Source organism: Hermetia illucens, chromosome 2 (genome assembly GCF_905115235.1).
Source record: "Hermetia illucens chromosome 2, iHerIll2.2.curated.20191125, whole genome shotgun sequence".
Taxonomy (NCBI): domain Eukaryota; kingdom Metazoa; phylum Arthropoda; class Insecta; order Diptera; family Stratiomyidae; genus Hermetia; species Hermetia illucens.
The window spans coordinates 5,319,739-5,341,718 of record NC_051850.1 but is presented as its reverse complement, the minus strand read 5'-3'; the positions used below and the strand labels follow the sequence as shown (position 1 = coordinate 5,341,718).

General features: G+C 41.9%; 2 protein-coding genes across 2 annotated transcripts in view; one reads left to right on the top strand and one right to left on the bottom strand.

Moving 5' to 3' along the window:
* LOC119647452 (protein disulfide-isomerase) overlaps positions 1-13,282 on the top strand; it is a 39,269-nt gene extending 25,987 nt beyond the window's left edge. The window contains exons 2-4 of the mRNA XM_038048381.1: positions 1,542-1,849; positions 10,967-11,944; positions 12,108-13,282. Of these exons, the coding sequence (XP_037904309.1) occupies positions 1,542-1,849; positions 10,967-11,944; positions 12,108-12,149 (1,328 nt within the window). The 3' untranslated portion in view covers positions 12,150-13,282. The remainder of the gene's footprint in view (positions 1-1,541; positions 1,850-10,966; positions 11,945-12,107) is intronic.
* A 9-nt stretch (positions 13,283-13,291) lies between these two features.
* LOC119647453 (gustatory and pheromone receptor 33a) lies at positions 13,292-19,261 on the bottom strand. Its single transcript, XM_038048382.1, has 5 exons — positions 19,223-19,261; positions 14,367-14,779; positions 14,022-14,309; positions 13,501-13,966; positions 13,292-13,444 (listed from the first exon to the last, which is right to left on the bottom strand). The coding sequence occupies exons 1-5, from the start codon at positions 19,250-19,252 to the stop codon at positions 13,352-13,354; spliced, it is 1,290 nt and encodes a 429-aa protein (XP_037904310.1). The 5' UTR covers positions 19,253-19,261; the 3' UTR covers positions 13,292-13,351.
* Between the last annotated feature and the right edge of the window lie 2,719 nt (positions 19,262-21,980).

Here is a 21,980-nt window from a genome sequence, read left to right as displayed (position 1 = left end):
GCAAATTGTTTTGATTCAATGAGATTACGTGTATGAATGCGGTTGACTTGTTAAAATAGCCACGTTTCATAGCAAAATATAGAATTTATTCAAGTGTTTTTTCTACTGAGTCCGTCTCCTTTACTTCTTTAATGTTTGTCTCCTCTAAAAATTGATAGCGAAAACATTTTCATTGGTCTACGTGTACGATTTTTGTCGAATTGATGTTGACTTATGATTTTAACAAAAATATCTCCAGGCCTTCTGTGACATTGAACTTGCCAAATATTTCGGCACCTATTTACGCAGGGGTTTGTCAGTTACGTTTTCTTTTAATCAGTTAATTGAGGCATTACCAAGTAATTAAATATGGAGATTGTCAATAATTTTTGAGCGTCTTATCACTAAGTGAGGTGCTGTTTCGTTCTTGGCATTATCATTTTAATTTGCATAGCTTGAATGTTACTATGGCGAATGCAATATGGAGGGCATGTAGTAGGAGGAAAATAATATGTATTTTGCAATTCAAATGTGCTGCCACGTTGGTTTATGATGCGGAGGATGATTTGCAAGCTTTTAAATTCCATGGGCTTTGGTTAGGGAAAGGAAGTTGAAAAGTTTGAAGTCCGGAGATGTTTTAGGTCGTGAGTTGAATGTACGAAGCTGACGATGCAAACGCTAATGACTTTTGAGAGTGGGATAATGTTCCTAATTTTTAATGTAATTACCGCCATCATATCATTAAATTTTCTTTTCTATTGTTTGAAAAATACAAAGTATTGGCCAGGGTATCCAAAAGAAAGTAATGTTTGAGCAGTTGGTCCCTAAAAAATGAGCATGTAATCTTTTTACACGCATGTCGACATACCACCCCAAGGTCATGACCAAATAATCCTTTTACCAGGCATGTCTACAGTTTGAAAATATTGATTAAAATCCCGCCTTAAGCTTCCTGTACACAATGTTTAGATTTTAATTATTATGACGGGAAATTTCGCGTCTTGTCATTAATTTCAATTACAACATGGAACTTGGAATAATTTGTAATGCGAAGGGATTATCGTCTAAAGGGGGTGGCTTTCATAAGAAAAAATGTTTAAGGCATGTAGAAAAATGACGGGGTCGTCATTTTGACATACATTAAGGAGGGAGTCTGTGGTATTCTAATAAAAAAATTGCTGCCTTCTACAAGACCTCTCTCTCTGACGTTCTGCAATGGAAATCCTCTTTCATTATTCACCAACCTCCGATGGATGTCCGGAGCTGTTTCGAGTTTAACATGAACGTCAGCAAAAGAAATGCGTTAATTCATTTACGGATTTGTTGCATTGAATGGCATAATTAGTTAGTTTCCGTTGCTATTGGAAATCATGTAATGACACTCAACGGCAGAAAAATAAATAATTGACAATTTCTCTTGCAAGTTTTTATACCCCACCGTGTTCACGGTCATCAATGGCTTAATGACTGACTTTCAATAAAATTTTAACAATAACTCCATGCACCAATTTTCATGACAATCATCAAATTATCTTCTTTTTTTTTTTCTTGAATTTTTTCAGACGCTCCATGGTGTGGACATTGTAAAGCCCTAGCACCTGAATATGCCAAGGCCGCCAAACAATTGGAAGAGAAAGAATCATCAATTAAATTGGCTAAAGTTGATGCTACCGAAAATACAGAATTGGCTGAAGAATTTGGTGTTCGCGGATATCCTACATTGAAATTCTTCCGTTCAGGAACACCAATCGACTATACTGGCGGTCGTCAAGCTGATGATATTGTTACCTGGGTTGTTAAGAAGACTGGCCCACCAGCTATTGAACTTAACTCTGTTGATGAGGCTGAGAAATTGATCAAGGATAATGAAGTAAGTGTTTTTAGATTTTGTATGTTTAGAAAGTTGTTTTCTGGTTGAGAGTGATTAAACTGCCTGAAATTTTACGATTTTTGTGGCAATATGAAACAGGCTATGTTTTCCGGGAGGTTATCAAAGAATATGGCGTTGTCTGACAAGTTTTCAATTTGCTACGTATCCTATGAGTTTCGAGTACACTTGACTTGAGAGGCAAAATCGTGCCTATTTTTGGGAATTGATTGCAAAGGATCTAATAAAGATATCGACACAAACTCTTTTTTTTTTGAAAGGCATACAAGCAATTCCGAAAAAGATAACTTTTGGGAAATCGCGTTTAAAGTTAAAAATCGGTATAAAGTTTACACATTAATCTGCTATGCCAGGGCCGTAAAGCTCACCCTCCTTGTTCCAGATTTGCTCCAGGCTGGCCACATTCCTCTTCTCTGCTCAATCCCGGGCCTTTTGTGCCGCGTCTGTGACTATGCTCGAAACAGTCTATCTGGCTTTCGTCGAGTCGAGCGGCGTACCTTTCAGCGAAGGTGATCCCCGTGACTTCCATGGTCTGTAGTCTTCTGTTTCTTCAGCCTTTGTCCCGTTCACAAGCGCGGTCGGCTCGCGGTGACCGGTTTCGCCATTTGACTCTATCGAATGTCTGATTTGGGTGCAATCTCGCGGCTTTTAAATCCCCATCCAGCGTATCAAGCCATCGTTGTTTCGGCCTGCCTTTTGGTCATTTACCATCGACTTCGATGTTCAGACCAATCTTGGCAATTGCGTGATCATACCATCGAAAACGCCTCCCTCGCAATTTTTCCACGATCGGTGCAACCCCATAACGATCGCGGATATCCTCATTTCGGATGTAATCAAAACGCCACTAGTCCAACGCAACATCTTCGTCTCCATTACCGCAAGACGCCAATCATTGTCTTTTATAGTCGGCCAACACACAGAACCAGAGAGCAACAGGACGGACAATCGTGACATGTTCCATTTTTTTTCCTGTCTAAACGTCCTGCCTATACATAAAGTTTAAGAAAAGATCGCACAGTCGACTCATTTCTCCTGAATCTGCGTGCTATCTCTCGCAAAGGTAAATAGTACTCCTTCCAAACTACAATTCTCGCCTTTTTCCTGCTTTTAACTTTCCCTTCCCTTCCTGTTCATTGCAATACGTTGAATTTTCGGAAAACTCACTCAACACTAACCCGAAAGTAAACGATTTATTCGAATCTTCTTCATTTAATAAAGGAAATATCAAATAACCGTTGAACAATAGTTTGACTGGTTAGATTTACCTGAAGTGAGAAAACGAGTTAAAAGAAAACAAAAAAAAATAACGTTTTTTTGGTCCTGGGTGTATATTGCAGTGAAAGCCGTTGTATGTTCAGACCTAAACTAGGCCCAAGTCAATTTTTTGTTTAGGATGCAGGGAATCTTAATTCCGCATCCACTGTACGAAAGCTTGGGTGTTCAATTCAAAAAGAGGAGTCCATGAACCACAAGAGAGGAAGTAAATTACTTTCCAAATGGTCCGGTCCATCATTAAGTGGATGCGGACTCAGCACTCTCTGCAACCGAAACAAAAAAGAATAGTTAGAATAGCGAGTCCTGAAAATGTTGCCTTCATTGCGGTACGCTGGTGATGCCGCTTGTCTTTACCCCAATCGACTCTTGATGACCTCAAATTGCCCAAACTCGACAATTCTTTGATGCAACAATTGACGATGTTGTTCTTGCCTCCGCAGTTGTAGGTTCGGATGAGAAAGAGATTCATTTTTTAGTCCACTTCATCCGCTGCCTATGCGAATCTACTGCTGATGAGATTGTGATGAAAGAGCCACAGTAGGCGGATTTATGCTCCTGGTCATCGTGGTGCCTAAACGTTTGGCGGAAGTACGTTAGATGACTCGCGCCGGCTATCGGTATCGGGCCTTAATTTTTTTCCTTTTTTATTTTTGGTGATGCATTTTATACCTTACTGCCAGCGTAGTGATAGCTTCCTCAGTGAGTAATCCGCAAGACCACAAAGTTCATGCAATTTTCTTATCTATGCCTTCAGACTGAAGCTATCCATCTCTCCTTTCATAGTCGGGTTGGGTCTGACTATGACGTTTTTTATGGTCGATACGCTGCTGTCATTTTAAAAATGTATGCTTATTCAACATATAATTCGAATCTGCGCTGCTTGGAGGACAGCAGGCTGCAACATGTTAGCATTGTCCTGCACTTAATTATGTATCAAATGATGTGTTCGCTTTAGAGATAGCGAGTTTCTATCCGTGTCTTCATTATATTTGTCGACTTCTCGCATCACCTACCCTACTTCAGGGTAGGTGAATGCGTTTACGCATCGAGTGTTGGATTCCCCTAACAGTACGCTGTCGAACTACCAACTAAACACCTCCCTATCATCAGAGAAATCGCCTGGAACCGTTTGACACATTACTTCGCGCTAGTTCTCCCGCTCTCGCGACTTTGGGAGCCTTCAAGTCAGGGATTTCTTTCACCAACGGGATGGGAGGGGAGAAAGGGAGTTGTTGTCGACTTCTCCTTTACTGGATACAATACCTACCGCGGAAAGATTTGATCTGAATTATCTGAGTATTAAAGGGCTAAAAGCTTTTTGCAGCATTCAATTGGCTTTTTCCTAGAGATTTCGGGAAGCATATATGGCACTTTAATTTTGTAAGGTGAGAGAGTCCTCTTCGAACATTTGAAGCACTTTTTTTCGCTCTCCTACCCAACGAACCAAAATTTTTAGTTCGACTGTATTGGATCCGTAAAAATTAATAAATCTGTCTGTTGAATGATGTCTATCGTCGTTACCAGGGAGCTGCAAAACCTTCGGTTTGACTTCCCCGACTCATTAATTTTCGCAATAGTATTGTATATTTTATCAGTTCTGTGCCCAATATCGAGACAATTTGTTGGTGTTTAGTCGGTTTTCGTTTGTCTCCAAATTGGGTAAGAAAGCATGAAGAAAACCATCATTTTCCAGTCTCAAGTGGCTTCCAAAATACTTGAATGTCACATCCTAAAGTTGATGCCAAAGATTGAGAGGTGAAATCTTTGTAGTTAGCTTTACAGTGAAAGCAAACAAGTGGCATATGTAGTTTTCAATTTAACAAAGACTAAATACAATTTGAGTACAATAATTGGCACCAGTAGAGTAACGTGGGTACCTACAATGTAGGATTGATTAAAGGACCGCAATAAGAGCTAAGTCGTCGGTTGGGGCAAATCATCGATAAGGGATGCAGTGAGGTATACAACTAAACATACTTGGTACCTGTAACTATTAATTGCAGTCAGTGGTCAGGTAACAAAATTGAAGTTTAATCTTATAAATAAAGTCAAAAGACAAATTGAAACCCCTGGGTTTTCGCCCACTCCACGTAGGAGTATTATCCGATGATGAAACAAAATTTTCTTCGGTTTAAGGGGTTCTGACAGGAGATTTTTAGTAAAACATTGAACTGCCAAGAAATCTCATTTATTTCTCCTCTAAATTCAAAATGCTAGTGCAAAATGTCTCTAAAGACAACATGCATCTATTTATTAAGATAACCCAGTAGAAGACTGCAGAGCAATCTACCATAATACCACAATCGATCAATATCTTAGGTCCTCTCACCGACCGGCCGACCGGTCAAGCGTATCAAATCCACTCTCACTTTTTGTTCATTCAATATCAACAAATTTAATATGCCCATTGACCTGGGCGCCGTTGTATGTATGCCTACTATTGCATATTACACGATAAAACATGCTACTGGCTTGAATAAATTCACGTTTGTCTCGAAAGATATGTATTTCAAGTTCAATGTCTCGTGAAAAAGTCATGTTGGCAAGCAGCAGCACCAGGCAGACCAGACGCAACAAATACATGCTTCAAATGTTACAAATTCTGTGATTTTTCAATGTCAACAGTAAACAAAAATATAAATAATGTTGTATGTCGTGTGTTTGTTTTATAAACAAGATATCTCTTCTTTCTGTTTTTATTGCTTCTAGTTCAATATGAAGCCATTCGATTGTTATCAATTTATTGAAAATGTGAGGAAAAGTTGCATAATGAGCGAAGATTGAGTGGATTTAATGAGAAGAGGAACATGTTTGATTGGAGGTGTGATTGTTGTTTTGATGTATACTTTTTCATTTGAAGTATTTTTGCTTTGTGTTTTGTGTGTGCTTGTTTATTTTGCCTATCTATTTATAAACATTTTTAATTTGATTTCAATAAATAAAAGAATTTAACTTGGGGATGTTTGGATATATTTTCTTTCCTTAGAGGTGGAAGGTTGTGCTACGTCACAAAACCAGTCCAATACCATAAGTTACTTTTGGCCCTTCTTAGTTGAGACGAGCTACGATGTCTGCGGGTACTAGGCTTATCAATCGTCCACATTATTTCATATTATTTTGAGTTTGAATTTGCGATCTCATCTCCGTATTTCATACCATGCCATCACATCATATTTTTCTTGAGTGACTAGAAGTTGATGCAATTTGGAATGGATTCATGCGGGGAAGAATCCAACACCATAAGTGACCCTTTTTCGATTTAAAACTTACACTAGAAAGTGGTAAGTTGAAGGAAAACCTTAAAAAATTAATCAATTTCACAAAAGATAAAGTTTCATGTTGTATGGTCTCTAGAGGCTCTCTAGGGAGGAAAATCGAGTGAAGCAACAATCATTCCTGATATTCCAGGTGATCCCATTGCTAGAACTTTCTATTTGGCCTTCCCAAAATAGTCCCAAATTCGATGCCCGGGTCTATTGACAAACATTCGATTTGATTTTGATCGCCACGTTTCGTAAAATTTCTTTGTACACGCAATACAACGTGGAATTGAAATCACTAGCGATTAATGACAGAACCATTGTACTTTGGTGTCAGGTTCGATTTGGCAATGCAAAAATGTCATGATGAATCATAGCCCCTCCTCTAACGTTGTCTTTTCGCTTAACACTACCCGTGATGAAACACTTAACGACAGGTAGGAGCCTTCCGATTGAAATTCGGAATCCGGCACTTCGGCTTATGGCTATCGATAAAACGGGAAAAATATTTTGCGAAAACTAAAACCTGATTTCAATGGTTAGTATATTCAACGTGAAAACCCTGATAAAAAGAAGAAGACGACTGGATTGAGCATTCTAAATCAATTTAGCCATTAGAGTACGGCTCTAAAAAATGATTAAAACTGCTGCCATCTGTCTTGTCGAAATGAAACATCAAATACCCTAGACCTCCTATTGGATGTATGAGAAACCCCTCCGCTTCAGAAATACAAATGGGCCAATCTAGAATGCAAAAGTTGAACGCGGAAATGGCCGTTAGAGACACGGTCTAAATTCTGTTAACTCTGTGGTGCTGCTCCGCAGATGCTCTTAATGTACTCCTACAGATTGTCTTCCAGGACCTCCATAAGAAATACGCTCTAGCCCTGGAAGACTACAGTAGTCCTAATATTATAGATAGAACATCTTGGGAGCTCAGGGCATTCTCAACAGTTTACGCTCGCTTTGGATTTTCCAATCACGCCAGTGCATATTGGAGGCCTGTCGCTGGCTAGCACATGATCCGAGCTCCAAGCTTAACATCATAACGTCATTCAGACAATCAAGTTGTCATTTATGTTTCGTATTCAGTAGCGACATCCTCAAAGGTTTTTTGGGCAATGCAGGGAAGCGCTGAACAGTCTAGGCGTAACGCCTAAAGTTATTCCCCTCTGGGTTCCCAGGCATAGGAATATAGATGGAAAAGAACGAGTCGACGGCTAGATTTTGCTCCGCTCTTGACAGTCCATCGATGCTTGCAGTCAGCGCCCTGCTGCCGGCTGAAAAGTGGAATCTACTCGCACTATTTAAAAACCATTGACTTCAAATGGTGAAGTCGCACCTAAGTCGAGTAGTATTGCGAGGATTTTTGGGCAAGACTCGTGGAAATGCGCATTGAGGTACGACGGTTTGTACGAGGCACTGATCTATAAGGGATTTACTTCCGCTATATGTCAATATATAACCGACCATTGGATCATCACCGCTACGAGCTACGGGGGCTATACCTAAGTCCTCATGTGTACGTAACCCGTCTAGTCTCACTGCTTCGCACTGTTTTGATACGGCTCCGATAGCTTCGACTTCCTGGCGAACACTCCAGCCAAAATTTCGACCGTCGAACCTGCTTCATCAGGAGAGGCTGATGTCATCCGCCGATAGGAGTACTTGGGAGCTCCATAGCTCTTCCAGTAGCAGCTAACTCATTTTCAGTGCGCTGTCTTTTCACCGTAATTGCATGCTTCAAAGTGACGTATCCACACGACTCTGATGAAATTGATGATAGGATTTTAAGCTCTGAGCTCCTCGAGTGGTTGTCTGTTTTTCGCTCCGACAGAGATAGCGTAGCTTCGGGTAAGTCAGCTGGTGGGGGTGCTTTGATCGCGATTAACTCCCCCCCATCGAACCAAATCCATGTTTTCTTCATCTTCTACACTCTATGATTGTATCGCTTTACGTGTTTCCTCTTCCAACGCCGGTCCTTTTATTATATGTTGCGTATGCCTCCCTTGTCCCAGTACCTTCTGTCTGTACGATGAATTCTTTGACAGTCCTTTTCCCTCTCTTCCATTCATTGTCTGTGGTGACTTTAACCTCCTCTTGCAATATTCCCGGCCCGCCATAACTTTCAAATTGTTCCTCTCATCCGCCTTTCGCTGTATCCGCTGTCATGAAGCCTTGTGCTGCTCTTCCAGTTTAACCGCACCACAAATGATCTGAATCACGCTCTTGATCTAGTCCTTTCCAAAATGTCTGAGCGGCTCGTTCCTCAATCTTCTTCTGCCTCTTTCGTATGTTACTCCTGATGCACATTATCCTGCTCTCCTGAGTTCGAGGTGCAACTGCTACGCCTCAACTATGCACAAGCCCTCTAAGCTCAACTTTCGTAAGGGCAACTTTGAGGGTTTGAACTTAGCTTTGATGTCAATCAACTGGGCTCCCATTCTCTCACCATTAACATGCGACCAAGTCCTCCTCTCATTTATTCCATTCCGTCTGTTCTCCTTCCTAGTTACGTTCCTTCCTCCTCCAAATAATTAAGCTCGTACCATTGAAATGTATAAAGAACGTCGTCTGAAGTAAGCTGCGAGGAAAAAGTTTTTATCCATCGGAAGGCGTGCAGATTTTGACCATTACAGCGCTCTGCGATCTTCAGTTAAGTTGATAGTTAAGTCTAGGAAGGATTTTCTAGACAGTGTTAAAGTCGAATTGGCGCATGGTAACTTGAAGTCTTTCTGGACTCATATCCGTAACGCCCGCAATGCCTCCCAGTCCCCTCCAAGCTTTCATTAAATTCTTTGGCTCCACTGCTGCCTCCCCTCAGCTATCCTGTGATTTACTTTGCAGTTAATTCTCCTTGGTACATAGCTCCTCTCTTGCTTCTTCCTCTCTCCCCCTTTTGAGTACAGCTTCCTCCGAATCTCCTGTCATTCCTCTCCTTAATCTCTCTTTGATGGAGCACCTCATTAACAACCTTGATGCTATTGTCGGGCCCGGCCCCGATGGTCTTCCCAACCTCTTCCTGATTAAAACCTCTATGGTAAGCTCGTTTCCCTTTCTCTCTGCACTATTTTCAATAAGAGCCTCGAAGAGTGTCATTTTCCCAGCCTGTGGAAAGAAGCCATTATTTTTCCCATTCACAAAGGCTGTGATCATACTCTTGCTGAGAATTGTCACCCGATTTCGCTCTTCTCATCCTGCTCCAAGATCTTCGAGAGGTACGTAAACGACTGGTTGACCACCCACATCAGCGACTTTATAGCTAAGAAACAACACGGCTTCATAAAACATCGATCCACTGCTACCAATCGTCTGGACTTCATCAACTTTGTGGTCAAATGCCTCAACTCTCGGCAGGAAATCCAGGTCATTTACACGGACTTTTCTAAGGCCTTCGATTTGGTTCGGATTGGTTACAATTGTCCAAATTCATCTCTCTCAACATTCGTCCATCACTTATTACAAGGCTTGCTTTTTACCTGTTCTTCCGATCCTGTAGCGTTTCCTATGATGGTTGTGCCCTTATAGTCCTTTTTCTCCTTTCTCTGGTGTGCCACATTCTAGGACCTCTTCTATTTTTATTCTTTATTAACGACCTTTCCTCTGTTTGGTCCCCAATGGATTGCGCTTCCCTGCCGGCAAATGTGGATACTTTGGTCCTTTGGTACGCAGTTAACTGGCTCTTAATGTCAGCAAATGCCACTCGATGTGTTATTTGCTTAAAACCTCTCCTACTCTGTCCTATCTGAACTCTATCCTCGACCTAGGCGTAACCGTCGACAATAAACTCCGCGTTTACAGCCACTAAGTTCGATATCACCAACTGCGCTTCCAAAATGTCAGGTTTCATACAGCGTTCCTGTACTGATTTCACCTCGGCCCAACCCTTCATTAAAGTTTTTTAATTCGCTCGTGAGAAGTATCCTTGAGTATTGTTCCGGCATTTGGTCCCCCTTCTGTAATTCGTCTTTAAAATGAATCTCTCCCGTGCTGACTATCCCGACCGCCTCCGTACCTCCGTTCGTCTTCCCTACCTATAACAATGTAGAATCTTCCTTGATCTTTGCATCCTCTTCAAACTCTTTACCGACTTAACGGACTGCTCCGCCTGTGCTGGTATCGTTCTTCGTAACGAACGCGTCATATAACGCTGACATTTTCGGTGTGTCCTTCGTGGAGCCCGGAATTTATTTCCATTCCCCGATCCTGATACTATGTGGGAGTTATAATGCACTACAGCTTGGTCCCATGGACTCCTTTTCACACTTTAGTTTTAAACTACGATCTTTGCTTTTCCTCCTGAGTGCAATATGTAATTGGATTTTTAAAAGGAAGAAGTGGAAGACATGGATCCAAATTTAAAACGCAATTTCTCATTACAAAAATAGACATTTTTTTTGGTTTGTGGTTTGCTCCAAACTGCAGGAAAATTAATGCATCCGCCTTGTGGTATTGCCAGTACCATGACCGCAGTTTATTTGCCTCAGATCTAACAGTCTTCTAATGAAAATTGAGTAAAAATTCATACAAATCTGACCCTCGTATCTTAATTCCTTTTCAGGTCGTCATCTTCGGTTTCTTCAAGGATCGTGACTCAGATGAAGCCAAGGCTTACCTCGCTACCGCCAATGCTCTCGACAACTTCCTTTTCGCCATTACAAGCAACGAAGACGTCAAGGCCAAATATGAAGCCAAATGCGGATCAGTCATTCTCTTCAAGAACTTCGATGAAAAGAAGGCAGTGCTCGAAAAGGACATCAACGAAGAAAACATCAAAAAATTCGTTCAAATCCAATCAATGCCATTGATTGTCGAATTCAACCACGATTCAGCTCAAAAGATTTTCGGTGGTTCCATCAAATCGCATTTGCTCTTCTTCATCTCAAAGGAAGCCGGACACATTGAGAAATACGTCGACCCTGTCCGTGAAGTTGCCAAAGAATTCCGTGAAAATGTCTTGTTCGTTACAATCAGCAGCGACGAAGAAGATCATCAACGTATCTTTGAATTCTTCGGCATGAGCAAGGATGAAGTACCAACTCTTCGTTTGATCAAATTGGAAGATGATATGGCCAAATACAAGCCAGACTTCAAGGACTTGACCGCTGATAATATCAAGGAATTCGTTCAACAATTCTTGGATGGTAAATTGAAACAACACTTGTTGAGCCAAGAATTGCCAGAAGATTGGGATAAGACTCCAGTTAAGGTGCTCGTTGCCAAGAACTTTGATGAAGTCGCTTTGGATGATAAGAAGGATGTTTTGGTTGAATTCTATGCTCCATGGTGCGGACACTGCAAACAATTGGCTCCTATCTATGATCAATTGGGTGAGAAATACAAGGATCATGAAACTATTGTTATTGCTAAGATGGACGCTACTGCCAACGAATTGGAACACACCAAGATCACATCGTTCCCAACAATTAAATTCTACCGAAAGGGAGATAATCAAGTTATTGATTACAACATGGACAGAACTCTGGATGATTTCGTCAAGTTCTTGGATGCTGGTGGCAATGTAGGAGAAGCAACACCGGTAAGTGCATTTTGTTTTTTGAAATTAAAATGATTATTTGCAAGGATATTCGCTTGTAATGAATTGGATTGAAATGAAAGTTGGATAAAGGGTTCAAAAACGAATTGAGAAGAAATTTCCAAACGAAACGCTACTGAAACATTCTCTGTTTCCACTTTTGCAGGAGGAAGCCGCAACTGATGAGCACAAAAAGGACGAATTGTAAAAACACATGCCAGAGATATAAATAAGAAAGTATAAATTTTAGAGAAGAAATATATTAAAACACAAAAAAGTAAAAAAATAATTGAATTTTTAACTTAAGTAAATAAAAAAAATACATTTATATATTTTTGTATGAATGGTTCGTGTTGAAACAACAAAACAAAGCGAAAATTCAACCCAATTTGTCCGAAGAAAAGCAAAACAACAACCAACAGTTCGTTTGGATGATTCTGTCTTTTTGAGATCAAACAAATGACGTACTCATTTCTTCATAGAATGTTTTCTTTTCCAAGCTCCTCGCGTACATTAAGAGATTTTTTTGTAACCATTTCTGAAATCAAATTGAGATTTTGTTCATTTTTGAGGGGTTATGTACCTCGTACGGATTTATCTTTTTATTGACTCCTGATAAAGAATGCACCGTGATAAACGTAGATTGTATAGAAAACATTCTTCCGTCATGAAACTCCAAATATCGTCAATGTAGGAGTAGAGATATGTATCAGGTCCTTGAGATTATTAAGAGAAAGCATCCGAAAAGACTGTTCAATGTCGTATGTAGATCATGTCGTCTTTTTATACGAAACGAACACAAATTTATGCATTCCTTAGATCAGTTTTAACTGAAACAGCTTTTGTTTGTCGCATTTCATAGCTCCACGTTCGTATTGAAAGTGGAGAGGATGACTTTTCTCGTATTATCTGTATTTGAAGGAAGCAGGAGTAGGAATGAAGCTGGAAACCAGAAAATCTTTAAAAAAAGCACAGCCAATTCTCTGATAAGTAGACCTCATAGAAATGAGCTTTTATTTTGTTTTGTTTTTCTGAAAATACACAATTTTTTGTTAATAATTTCCTTTTCCCTTTCTCTCTCTCTCTCTATTCGGAACGCAATTTTTTCTTGCGTTCCCTTGAATACATACTTTCCTCTGTTTAAATTTAAAATATGTTCCATTTACTTAAAACGCAATTTGGTTATTGTAACGTTTTAGCGATTTAATTAAAGTTAAATAACAACCAACAATGAAAAATAATACAAGCATGATTGTTTGAGAAAGCAGTGAATAGAGGAAATATCGTGCAAAAAGATCTGTAAGTTGATTGTATAAATGAAGGAGACTTTTTTAAAAATTATCCTGACGTGTTTCATTTACTTCGATACAAATTGGTCGGTAGTGGGGCTACATGTCTTCTCTCTCGCGTTTAGTCGTCAAGCTTACCCTCATGTTTCGTTATTTCCGAAGTCAAGTCGAACTGCAGCAGCACAATAAGGTACGACGTAGCCGCGCTGATTGCCTGCAACAATCCCATTATCAGTACTATTCCATCTCTAAACCAAAGTCGAAACTTACCGAAAATATAAAAGTGTAATCCAATCGAAACAGCCCCAATCCATTAAAATGAAAATAGTTCTCCCAGTGAAGATATTGTAGCGTAAAACACTTCATTCGGTTATAGTAGATATCGTTACCCAACATGAACGCAGGCTTCCTTTGCATAATCTCATGAACTAGAAGAGCCGAGCGCTTAGCCTCTCGTTGAACTCTGCAACACAGACGCAAGACGATATACGCGACAATTGAGAGACTGAGTGCCCACAAAGCATACGAATGCGCCATATAGTCTAGATATTTGTTGATCCCTCCAACAAGAAAAATCACTTTTGTTTCCAAGAAAATCCCAAAAACGATGATCACAAAAGCCACTGTCATGTAGCTAACAATCTGGACAGCATAGGCCCGATTGATCACGACCCCAGTTTGGTAGAGTCTGTTGTGTATCCGGAATACGTTAACCAGGTATCGTTCGGTGTGTTGCCTGAAAAAAGGATCTTTACTTTTCTCTCAACGAAACAATCGTTCAAATCATTTACGGCTCATCATCTTCCTCTTGCTTCTCCTGCTCCTTTGGTTTCTTCCCAACTTCCAACTTCTTCAATGTACTCTTCTGGATAAAGTCGGTTTGTATATCGAACAGTTTGAATTTATAGCTTTTCTGCTTATCGCATTCCTCGCAAATTTGCTCCAATACCTCGTTGAGCCACTCAAAATGCTCCGCCACCACATTTATAAACGCAATAAACTGAATCTGAACCAAACAACCAATCCAAAATGGAAAACCGTATGCTATCGATACAAACGGAAACGTTATTCCTAGCATTCTACAAAGAAATCTATATATTTCCACCCCACATCCCTTAATAATCCCATCCACTCACTGAAACATGTTGTATCCATCAAAAATCATTCCAGTACTGAATACAACCCCCACAGCGATTGCGGTAGCGATTTTCACCTTTCGATTTTTGACCTGCTTCAATGCTAACTTGGGGTTGCATTTCACCAGTTCATGTTTGATATCGTCTATGGCGCGGTCGAAATCAATGTAGAATCTACGTTTCATCAAATTCAAAACAAATGACCAGAAGAACATGAACATTCCAAGTTCGATAAAGAGAAAATGTCCTGAGGCGCAGATCGTTGGACAGTTCTGTATGAGAGGGAGGTCGTCGCTCCATGAGAAGACGTAAATGAAACAAGCTATGTAGCCAATTGGGAAAATTATCATAAGGATGAAGTCGACACATGATGCAACGGGCTGGTCTTGATTGAACGGGGCCAATCCAAAACCCTGGAAAATAAATAAAAAAAAAAAAATCTTAGTACTCAATGAGGAGAAGCATCTTCTGCTAGAATGGATAAAATTAAATTAAATTAATTCACACTCAAAAAAGTCAAGCCAATGGCGAACACGGTGGCAACTCAACCACTAACAGCCGTGGAAAACTGGGTTCCACAGCTGGTGTTCTTTGTGATTGACGAACCAACGAACGTCTCAAATCTAAAATGTTGTGCAATGTCGTCCGCTCTGTCGCCCTCTATAGTTCTGTGTGTTGGTCGACTATAAAAGACAATGAACGGTGTTTTGCGGTAATGGAGACGAAGATGTTGCGTTGAACTAGGGGCGCGATACACTTTGATCACATTCGAAATGAGAATGGGAATATTGCGAGATGCGTATGGTCACGTAATTCACGCTAACGAGTATTCACTTACTGAAATTGGTCTGAACAACGAAGTTGATGGAAAGTGGCCGAACGGCCGGCCGAAAAAACGGTGGCGTGATACGCTGGATGGGGATTTAAAAGCCTCGCGATCGCATCCAGATCATACCTTTGAACCGTGTAAAATGGTGCAACCGATCACGACGAGCTGAACCCGCTTTTGAACGGAACAAAGGGTGAAGAAAAAGAAGTTGAGGAATTAATACCAAGGGGCGTCTTGGTTGTACAGGAGAAAGTGGCACAATGAATAGAATTCGAATGGAAGTTAATCCACCAGGCATCCTAGAACTTATCCTACAAGCACTAAATTCCATCGTCCAACCTAAAAGATATCTCCTGTGTCGTAGCATGGGAAGTTGCCACTAATCGGGATTGCAATATCAACTCTATGGTTAGCATATCATAGCATTAACCTCCAATGCCGTAGTCGTATGGATTAGTACTTTCCCGTGTTAGCTCAATAGGTCTTGAATACTCTGATGGCGATAATACCCATTATGCCCGAACCTGTCAGCAGCCCTGTACCTATATACAATTGCTATCCTACCCTTTGGTTTGGTATACGCGCATCGCTCGCGGTTACCAGAAGTGCGCTTTAGCTCTCACCACGACACCCCTGCATCCTCTCTATTGTTCTGCGTCAAGTGCCTTTGGGCCGACTCATACGTCGGCCATCTTGGAAGAATGTAGTGGACTACATGGTATAGCCAGAACGGGAACGGCTGGCGAGTCTTGGAAAAATTCTCGGCAAGTGATCACCAGTACATCGCGTTTGAAGTGGTTGATGCTTCTTGCTGGTGAGCATCAACCCGACGCTCCCCCTGCCTGTGGAATGCTGCGAGGGTGCACATCAGCAAGTTGCTTCCCAAGTGGTCCGGCCCGTCACCAAGTGGGTGTGGACTCCTCAACAAAAAATTCACTTCAGCCTGGTTTAAGTCTGAGCTTATGACGAATTTCACTTGAATATAATTCGTACCCATTACGTGTTTGCTCTGCAGAGCAGAAGTGAGGCAGCATCTGATGAGTTGCCTCTGCCCTGCGAAAGCCCTGCATACTAAATACCGACCAGATGGACCGCATTGTACGGACATTATTCTCTAGATATTCTGTATGGGTTGATTTGATTTTTAACAATGAGATAGTTCGAAGAAGCGGTTCTCAATATGAAAAACAAGAAGGCGCTAGGTCCTGATGAAATCCCGGCGGTAGTTTACAAACTGGTGTTCCGAAAACGGCCAGACTTACATCTTGGGCGTGTATGCTTGACATGGCCAGGAAAGTGCTCGAGAAGCTCATCAGGAGTAGACTCTGAAGCGATCTGCGCTGCCTGGGACTTATCCACCAGGCAGTTCGGGTTGAGAACAGGGAGATCTACTTCTTTTATGGAATTCATGGATGCGATTCATCGAGCCGAGGTACACAGCGGCCGATCTCGACAGATATCGCTCCTCATAACGCTTGATGTCGGAAATGCATTCAATTCCGTAAGATGGACAGATATGCTAGGCACATTAGAAAACTCATTCCACGTGTCAAGCTTTCTCTTGTGGATATTGAGGGATTATCTGAAAGACCGCTTCCTGCTCTATGAGATGCTAGTGAGCCAGAGGAGGATGGAAATCACGTCGGGAATAGCACAGGGCTCTATCCTAGTGTCGGACTCTAGAACTCTGCGATAGTCTGCTGAGACTCGATATGCCCGAAGAGTTGCGCCTGGTCGATTACGCAGATGACGCTGCGGCATTTGTTGGCGGGCGCACTGTTGAACTGGCGCAAAGCAGACTTGGTATATTGATGTGACGGGTAAGTGGATCTCCTTATGGGAGCAACGTAGTCGGTTCTGCTCTATGGCGCGGAGGTATGGGCTGATAGCCTGGAAAAGAAGGTGCATCGTAAGCGCCTGCCTCAAGTCCAGAGACAGGGAGCTTTGCGAGTGGCGTCTGCTTATGGTCCTCTCTGAATCGGCCGTGATGGTGATCGCAGGAGTGACCTCCGTTGCCCTCCTTGCCAAGGAGCGTAGAACTATCTGCCGGCGTAAGGACGAAAATTTAAGAGAGGTGGTTGCCTGTGAAGAAAGTCAATGCACCCTTACCGAGTGCAACTCTTTTGGCAAAATGAGCCAAGGGGCAGATGGACTGCGCGGCTCATCGACAATTTAAACCCGTGGCTAAACTGAACGCACGGTGAGATTGATTACTTCCTTACCATACTTCTAAGCGCGAATGGAGGTTTTTAGTCTTACCTGCACAGGATTGAGAAGGCGCGATTTCCTGATTGTGTGTTCTGCAATGGAGTGGTGGACGACGCTGAACACACCTTTTTCTCTTGCGAAAGGTGGGACGGCTTTCGTCAACAGCTTTATGCAGCCACGGGGGCGCTCTCTCCAGACAACATTGCCAGAGAGATGGTGAAGAGCGCTGGCAGCTAGAGTCGTGTTGCGCATTATGTTGGGGCTCTTCTTATTGCGAAGAAGATTGAAGTCGACCAGTGGAGCCACCGAATAGCAAGGGCTTTCTCTGAACTAACAACTCCCTTCCCGTTGGTGAAAGGGATTCCCTGACTTGAAGGCTCTCAAAGCCGAGAGAGCGGGACGTCTAGTCCGTAGTAATATGTCAAATGATTCTGGCTAGTTCTCAGATGACAGAGAGTTGTTTAGTTGGTCGTCCGACAGCGTACTGTTCCGGGAGTCCAACACTCTGTGCGTAAACGCATTCACGTACCCTGTTCCCCCAAAAAAAGCCAGCAATGGAATTGTTGCCCCTCATTAAAATCTGGCCTATCCACTGCCACTTCTGATCAAATTGCGCACGGGTGCCAGGCTTGTGTGCCAACTAAGTTCTTCGTTTGTAATAGTACCAGGCCAAAGTACTCCGATGATAGAATGAAAACAAGTGTTGAAGAAAGCTTAGAGTTTTCGAGTGACAGTGGGGGTCACTTTGTGTGCTACTTCCATATCATTGAGATAATTTCATTTCTAGATTATAGACAAGGCAGCGCACGCGACACCCAGTTCAGTGCCATCGTCGGCAGAAACTCCTTCGACTCCTTCGATGCACTGTCCATTAGAGTGCTATGACTCGTCAGGCTTAGAGCCTTAGTTTGGTTGGTGTTTATCTTCACTCCAAGTCTATTTGCCTCTTCCAAATCCAAAGCCATTTGACCAAGGTCCATCACCCAGTAAGAAAGCAAACAAATGTCATCAGCGTAATCGAGGTGTTTGGTGGAAAAACGTCATGGTCCATCGAATTTCTACACGTTCTCCGGGCAGCATGAAGAACATCACAACCCTGGAAGACTCCGCTTTGGGCCTCAAAACCCTCTGGGATCTTACCTCGGTGCAGCACGTTACATTTTCGGCCATCATATACCGCCATGACAGTGGCTATTCGTTTATCCGAAATACTCCACTTGCACAGAGCCCTCCAGATGCACTCCCTGTTTACGCTATCAAGAACTTACTAAAAATCGACAATCTAAACTCGTCGCGCTGTTATTGAATGATCCGCAGGGTATGGAAATGGTCAATGCAGAAGGATCCGAAGCGGAAATCAGCCTGCTCTCTGTCAATCAAGCCTTTCAAGTGTTCCTTGACGTGTTCAAGGATGATTTTAGCTATTATCTTTGCGAAGGCAGGGAGTACGCAGATACCCCTCCAATTGTTACATTTAGAATGAGTGTCCTTCTTTGGAATCGAATCCAAAGCAACAGAACCATATCACTCTCCACTTGAACGGGAAACTTGATAATGTCAAAATTATATAAAAATAAATTAACGAAAATGTCCTTTTTTTTAATGTATTGTATTTTGTGCACTTATTCACTTATAAACCTCATCTTCGGCGATATCAGGGATGTATTTGTGCTCATCATCCAACCGCTTTTAAGGTGTCCTTAGAGCATATATTTTTAATTTTTTTCACAATAAATGCCTGACTGACTAGATACATGTAATCCACAAACTTCCCAACTTTTCAACAGTCACTTAATTTTACATTAAATTTTCAAGATACCTTCGACACGCTTATTACCCACGTATACATTGCAACCCGTCTCCGTTAATATCCCAAAAGGCACTAGTACTTTTCAAATTGCTGGCTAAGCTTTCGCTATTACCCTGCCGTGTTCCCTGTCCATCACTTTTTGCTAGAACCAATTAAATTATGTCTGAAAATAACCATTAAATTAATATATCCGTTAAAGTGGATCCTTTTCCCCATATTAACTCTACCATTACACACATGTGGAAGCATCAATGAAGGAGGTCATTACATTAACGTAAGACTATTTATCGATGATAGCGATCAGTGGTTTGATAGGGCATTTTCTAGTTGTAACCTTTTGTAAACAGACAAATGTCCTCCTTTGAAATGATGTCCTTTGGCTTGTAATGGAATTAACTTCCTTAGGGTGTTTGGGGGATGAAGAATGATGCATTGCTTAGGTAATGAGTGGATATTGATTAACATGCATTGAAGAAGGTGGTGGAAGGGAATATTGTAAGGAATATGTTTGTTGGATGATAAGCATTTTAACAATTTTGTTGTGATCGAAACTTATATGGAATGAGGTTTCCTTGGTTTGATATATACCCAGGACCGAAGAGAAAAAATCCAAACCGGGTGTGAAAATTTGGTCCCGGGGTGGAAATTTTGCGGACCATCTGTTATAGCTTTTTTTCATTGAAATATCTATTCCAAGCTCATAAGAAAATTCCGGGCCCGTGGGAATGCCCCCTTTCCAACCTCCTCTCGTCATCATCATCATCAACGGTGCAACAACCGGTATCCGGTCTAGGAGATAGGGTTTGGTAGTAGAGCTTTAGGTTTTATGCTCCATCGTGGGTACCAATCCACGTTTCGCCCTGAGACCTATACTACCCTTTGACCACCTCCCGTCGGCATTGTACATATCCATTACATACAAAGTCGCAAGCCATAGCGGTTTCTCTGTTCTCTTTAATTTGGCTTTGAATAGGATTGTTGTAGAAATTGCATCCATTGAGAGAATTACAAGTTCATTCAATACGGGATACTAGTAGTGGAATTGGAGGAAAATTCGGGCCGCACGGAAAGCAAGGCCCGGGTGATGAGAGTTATGGTAGCCGTTCTAAAAAATAGAATTTACATCGGGTCAATAGGAACTTTTTGATCAAGGGAATATATCTGTCAGTCAGATTCGCTTCGTTAACGCCGTCCTTTTTTCAGGATCAAAGTTGTAAGTTGGCAGTCCTCCAAACTTTACTACTTAGTTGGACGGAATGGATAGTTGTTGAGAGCCGTTAGCAAAGGAACCCGTTTTGAGTAGTTATGTGCATAGGTGACAGTTAAGTCCTGGTAGTTTCACGTGAGAACCTCCTAGCGGCCTAACCCCACAGTCTTCTTCGGATATAAATTGGTTTGCAGATCACGATAGTAGCTCCGCTGTTTCTGGCATAGTGGTACTGGTTTATACTGGGTGTAGGCTGAGTATTTATGCCGGCGGATGCGAAGCCTACCTAAAGCCTCTCCTGCAATTAAGGAGTAAAACGTCCAAGTTGTACAGCGCGACTGCACCCGTGAGCCCACAAAGAGATCTGCACGTGATTTGGGAAACTCCCTCGTAAATAACCGGGTCGAAAACATATCCCCCAGGATTTATTCTGAGGCATATGAACTCGGAGGGCTATTCGGTTCCTATGATACCAGATAACTTCTGGTGACTCTTCGTAGCAAGAGTCGATTCAGATGAGTCCCGTACAGACTCGAATCTAATATCAATGTGAATACATCATTTCCCGGTGCCGTGGAGATTCTCCTTGGCCACTTGGTGTTGACAGTGCCTTGTCTGCCTCCTCGCCACCTCTACGCACCCGCATATAGGTGACATTATATTATGACTGAATAAAATTTCCGAACACTTGAAAGAAAATCATAAACTGGTGGAAGATACTACAAAGCGCCAATAACTCTATTTTTGTGAGAAGATAGGGTAAGGACAGCGGATCAAGCTGCAAACACTTATATTGACGTAATATTCTAGACAAGGGAGAGTTGAAGTCAACGCCGGCTGTTTTGCTCTACGGCATGGGCCGATGCTCTTTACAAAGAGGTATGTTGCAAGCGCCTTGCGCAAGTACAGAGACGGGAACCTTTATAGCTAGTGTTTGTTTTTGAACTGATTGTGGTGATAATCGCGAGAGTGATTTTCGCTGCTCTTCTTGCTGAAAACCTTAGTCTTGTACGAGTGCAAGGGAGAAGACCCAGGAGAGGTGGCTGCTCGTGAAGAACCGCAACATACACTTAATGATTAGCAACTTTCTTGACAAAACGAGACAAGAAGCAGATGGACTGCGTGGCTCATTGACAACTTAGGTGCGTGGCTGAATCGGCAGCATGGTGAGATTGATTATTTCCTTACCTAGCTCCTAGTAGGCCCGATCTCTTGTGTGTTTTACAATGCTGATCACACTTTACCTTTTCTTCCTTTTGGAAGATAGAATGGGATTCGCCAACAACTCTATTTGAACACCAGGGAGCTCTCTCCAAACAACATTAACGGGCAGATGCTGAGGAGCGCTAATAAATGATAAATTACGTGTTATTTTCGGGTTCTTCTTGTTGTGACAAAGATAGAGCTCGACCGGTAGGGAGCCTGGATCGCAAAACGTTCCTTGAACGAATAGGGGAGGGAGACGAAGAAGGGCGCTCCCTTCCGTTGGTGAAACAAATTCTAAGGACTACCTCAAGGCCGAAGAGTCTGGGGGCTAGCCCGAAATAATGTGACAAACGG

What these genes read in the sequence shown, in the direction of transcription:
- LOC119647453 (XM_038048382.1), bottom strand. Translation starts at nt 19,252, where the DNA reads ATGTATACGTGGGTAATAAGCGTGTCGAAG. An exon ending in CAAGAGGAAGATGATGAGCC is followed by an intron (nt 13,967 to 14,021) that starts GTAAATGATTTG and finishes TCCTTTTTTCAG; the next exon opens with GCAACACACCGAACGATACC. An exon ending in ATTACACTTTTATATTTTCG is followed by an intron (nt 13,445 to 13,500) that starts GTAAGTTTCGAC and finishes GGATTGTTGCAG; the next exon opens with GCAATCAGCGCGGCTACGTC.